Consider the following 4,734-nt stretch of genomic DNA (forward strand, 5'->3'; position numbering starts at 1 on the left):
CATGGGTACTGAATGTGGTCCTCCCTCAGTCCCCCGCCCCCTCCCATGGGGGTAGGGGTGTCTCAGGAAGGTGAAGACCTTGTTCCGATGAGTGTGGCCTGAGTTCAGCCAAGGGAAGGGTGTCACACCCTGCGAGGTGTCAACATGAGGACTCTGAGGGAGGACTTGGAGGACCTCTCACCCCAGAGAGAGGGATCTCACAGAAACATGCCCCTGCAGTGACTGGCAGGCCACACACCAGGGTTATCAAATGTGTTGTTTTCTGACCTCCACTTTGAGAGTCTGAGGGAGCTGAGGCTTTTTCTGAGGCGTGTGACTTCAGGTTAGTTAATAGGACATACAGACCCAGACCCTGCCAGGCATCAAGCAGAGGACTGTGAGACTGGAGAGAGAGGACCTCCCACCCTAGGTAGATGTGGCCTCAGCCTGCCTTGAAAACACCCCAATCCTAGCTAAAGGGCCCCAGTCCCACCCTGCCCCCCCCCCCAATCAACCCCAGGAGAGCACAGCAATGTTGGCTCAATGTGACATTTCCTTACTTTTGTCTGGAGGAGGGTCTCGGAGAGGTGAGGGCCTTCATCTAAGGAGGCGACAGTCTTAGGGGGAGCCACATCAGTTCAGAAGGAGTCTCAGGCTGTGGCCGGCGTCAAGGTAAGGACCCTTAGTGAGTCATGAAGGCCCCCCTCCCCCAAAATACGGACCCCACAGAATCTCATCCCTGGGAGGATCTGAGCAGACTTGGCCAGATGGGAAAACTCTCACATTTGCTAGGAGCTCTGCCAGGAGTCAAGGTGATGGAGTGCTTTGGGGAGGTAAGGTCGTGGTTGGAGGGGGAGATTCAGGTCAGTGGAGGGTAGGTTAGATCTTGCCAGGAATAGAGATGAATAAATACTTTGAGGGGGGATTGAGTGTATTCCCCATGCCAGAACAGACCCCAGGCAGGGGTGTCTAGATTTGGTGTCTTTTTTCTTTTGTCTGGAGTGTCCCAGGGAAGTGAAGGCCTTGGTCTGAGCTGGTGACATCAGCAGAGGAAAGAATCCCAGGATCTGTGAGGAGTCAAGGTAAGATAAGGGCCTTGAAGGAGGACTAAGGGTGCCCCCTAACTCAGACAGAAGGGGGGGCCTCACAGCAACTCCACCCTGTTCCCACTATCCACCCTGGGAGGACCTGGGCAGGAATGCCGAGATGTGGTGAGCCCTCGCTTCCTGCATGGAGTGGGTGGAGGTGTTTCTGGGAAGCGAGGCCTTGGTCTGAGGGGCTGATTTCAGGTCACAAGAGGAGGTGGGCCCAGGCCCTGCCAGGAACAAAGGGGAATACCTTGAGGAATGACAGAAGGAACCCCCATCCTAGCACAGATGGGGTTCAGCCCCTGCTGTCAGTCCTGGGAGACCCTGAGCAGGGATGGCTGGATGTGATGTCTCTTTACTTTTGTCTTGGTGGTCTCAGGGGGTTGAGGGCCTTGGTTTGAGTATGAAAGCAAGTCAGCTGCGGGAGCCACACCAAGTCTGAAGAGGGAGGAGTTCCAGCTCTACCAGGAGTCCAGGAAAGGACCCTTGGCGAGGACCAAAGGTAATTCCCACCCCAGAAAGAAGAGACTGTGCAGAGCCTGGCTGGCTGTCTCCTCTTCTCAGCTCTGGCAGGATCCAGGCAGGGCTGGCTGGACGTGGTATGCTCTGACTTTTTTCCAAGGGTGAGGGAGGTATTTCAGCAAGGTGAGGTAATGTTCTGAGGGGGCGGGGGGTGTCCAGTTAGCAGGGGATGGCCCAGGACCTGTCAGCAGGAAAGATGAATACCTTGAGGAGGGGCTTGAGGATAACCCAGCATCAAACTGATGGGGCCCAGCCCTTGCCGTCAGCACTGGAAGGACCTAGCAGGGGTGGCAAGATGTGGTGCCTCGTCACGTTTTCCCGGGGGTTCTCAGGCTGGTGAGGGCCTTGTTCTGAGGAGGCAGTGGTCTGAGGGGCAGCCACATCAGGCCAGCAGAGGGAGGAGTCCCAGACTCTGCCAGGGTTTAAGGTAAGGACCCCGAGTGAGCACTCAGGGCAGCACATCCTCACCCTAGGACTGAAGGCATACCCAGCTCTACCCTTCCCCTGCTGTGATATCTGGGAGGCCCTGAGGCACAGTGGCTGGATACGGTGCACCCTCACTTTCTTCTTGGTGGTCTCAGGGAGGTAAGGGCTTGTTCTAAAGAGTCAGGACTCAGGACAGCAGAGGGAGGGGTCCCAGGCCCCACCAGGCATCGATGTGAGGGATACGGGTAACCCTCAAGTAGGAGAAGAGGGGTCCAGGAGCTGTGAGAAGAGGGCCTCGGTGTGAGGCACATGTCCTCAGGTCAGCAGAGCAGAGGAGGCCCAGGCAGAGCTAGGAGTCAGTGTGAGGTACATACTCGGAATGTCTACCAAGGTCTCCACCCACAGTCCCCAACACCACCCGCTCACAGTCAGCCCCGGAAGCCTTAGGCTGTGCTGGCCGGCTGCACCCTGAGGAGCTTTCTCACATCATCCTACAGGTTCATAGGAGACAAACCATCCAGGAAGACAGGAGCCCTGGGAGGCCCTAGAGCACCGCTAAAGAGAAGACCTGTAAGTCAGCCTTTGTCAGAGCTACCAAGGGCGCGCTTCTCTGCTGAGGCCGCTGACTCTCTCCCTCTCTCCCCCAGGCTCCTGGGATCTCATCTCCCATACTCCTGCTCACACTTCCACCTGCTGCCCCCAACAAGGGTCATCATGTCTCACTCCTCAAAGCGTCCACGTCTCACATTTGAGCCAAACTTTCAGGCCCGAAGTGAGAGAAGTTTTCTCATAACTGAGGAGGAGGAGGAGGAGGAGGAGGAGGAGGAGGAGGAGGAGGAGGAGAACTCCTCTTGCTCTTTCAGCTTCTCCTACCCCTCCCCCTCCCCTCCTTCCTCTCCCGTGATCCCAGGCACCCCTGAGGAGGAGGAGGAAAAGGAAGCAGAGGGGGAGGGGGAGGGGGAGGGGGAGGAGCAGGAGCAGGAGCAGGAGCAGGAGCAGGAGCAGGAGCCTGCTGCTGAGACATCAAGACCTCCCCAGAGTCCTCAGAGATCCATGGCACGGAGCACATCAGTTGGAGGTTCCGGCAACCAAGAAAATGAGGATACAAGCTTGCTGCAGACCTCAGCAGACCCTGAATCTTTGCATAGGGACCCGGTTCATGAGAACGTGACCAATTTGGTGCGTTTCATGGTCCTCAAGTATCGTTTGAGGAAGCCTGTTACAAAGGCAGAAATGCTAAAAATTGTTAACAGAAGGGGCAGGAGTCAATTCTCTCTGATTTTCAAGAAAGCTTGTAAGTGCTTGGAGGTGATCTCTGGCATTGATGTGAAGGAAGTGGTCCCCGCCACCCACTCCTATGTCCTTGTCAACTCACTAGATCTCACCTATGATGAGATGGTCAGTGACCACCAGAGCTTGCCTAAAAACGGCCTCCTGATAATCATCCTGGGCTTGATCTTCTTAGAGGGCAACTGCACCCCTGAGGAAGATGTCTGGGAATTCCTGAATATGATGGGAGTTTATGCTGGGAGGGAGCACTTCATTTATGGGGAGCCTAGGAAGCTCATCACCAGAACTTGGGTGCAGGAGAATTACCTGGAGTACCAGCAGGTGCCTAATAGTGATCCACCACGCTACAAATTCATGTGGGGTCCAAGGGCCCATGCTGAAACCAGTAAGTTGCAAGTTCTGGAATTTTTGGCCAAGATCAAAGGGATTGACCCCATTTCCTTCTCATGCTGGTATGAGGAAGCTTTAAGAGATGAGCAGGAGAGAGCCCAGGCCAGAATTGGCCCCGTGGGTCGTGCTGCTGCCATGTTCGTGGCACAGCAGTAGTCTGCAGCCTCTCCTTCCAGAACTGAAGAACGAGCCCGAATCTTCACTCTGTTTAAAAAGGGCACTCACGTTTCTAAGCAGAGGAGGGTCAGAGTCAGGGTCAGGCTGGGGAGAACACAGTGTACAACTTTGTGTTCCTGTTTTATATTGATGACATGGAGGTGTATCTTTTTTCTTCTCTCCTTTTGGGTTTTTTCAAATGCTGTTCCTTTTAATGGATGGTTTATTAGCTTTAGGATTCTAAGTTGTGAATGAAAGTGGTCTCACATGCATTGTTGTTTATCAGGTTTAAGAATGAGTTTTGATATTTTGAAAAATAAATTGGGGAACCTTCCATCTTATTTTGTGATCTGGAAGAAAATAACATGACACTGGAATAGGAATTTCCTTGGAAATGTGAAAGAACCCAGCAGAAAATAGGGGGGAGCGTGTAACAGGTGGTTAATTTTTGGATTCCTTAACCATTTGAGTGTATTCTATAAAATTAAAAGATATATACCTGTATTTGCTTGGCTTATTCAAGAAAGTAGAAGTGATCTTAGCAAATGTTAATAAAGGAACTTTATAAATGCTCACTGATGCATTTATTTGCCAAACATTAATTGTATATTTTCTCTTTGGAAAGCACTGTGTTAATAGTGGAGATACTAGGATAAGCCAGACACACCACTACCCAGAGAGTGGTAGAAGCTAGGAGCAGCACTCACATCAGGAGGATGGTGAGATGCCCTCCAATACCTAAAGAAAAAGTGAAAACAAGGAGAGAGGAGGTGAGACTCCAGATGGGAGCAGTCAAGTGAAAACGCCCTGAGCCAAGGAAGTCTGGTGCTTTGGGAAACTGCAATTCCTTCCATGGGAGTTAATTATAAATTAAGCTGTGGGT

The 4,734-nt window shown here is 52.6% G+C and overlaps 1 protein-coding gene across 1 annotated transcript; it reads left to right on the top strand.

Moving 5' to 3' along the window:
• Positions 1 to 3,068: 3,068 nt before the first annotated feature.
• Positions 3,069 to 3,851, top strand: LOC308551696 (melanoma-associated antigen 10-like; the record flags this gene model as incomplete). The annotated part of the gene is made up of 1 exon (XM_081126346.1): positions 3,069 to 3,851. One exon carries the CDS (start codon positions 3,069 to 3,071, stop codon positions 3,849 to 3,851), a length of 783 nt encoding a protein of 260 aa, XP_080982472.1.
• Between the last annotated feature and the right edge of the window lie 883 nt (positions 3,852 to 4,734).

This window comes from Miniopterus schreibersii (assembly GCF_964146895.1).
Source record: "Miniopterus schreibersii genome assembly, chromosome: X".
Lineage (NCBI taxonomy): Eukaryota > Metazoa > Chordata > Mammalia > Chiroptera > Miniopteridae > Miniopterus > Miniopterus schreibersii.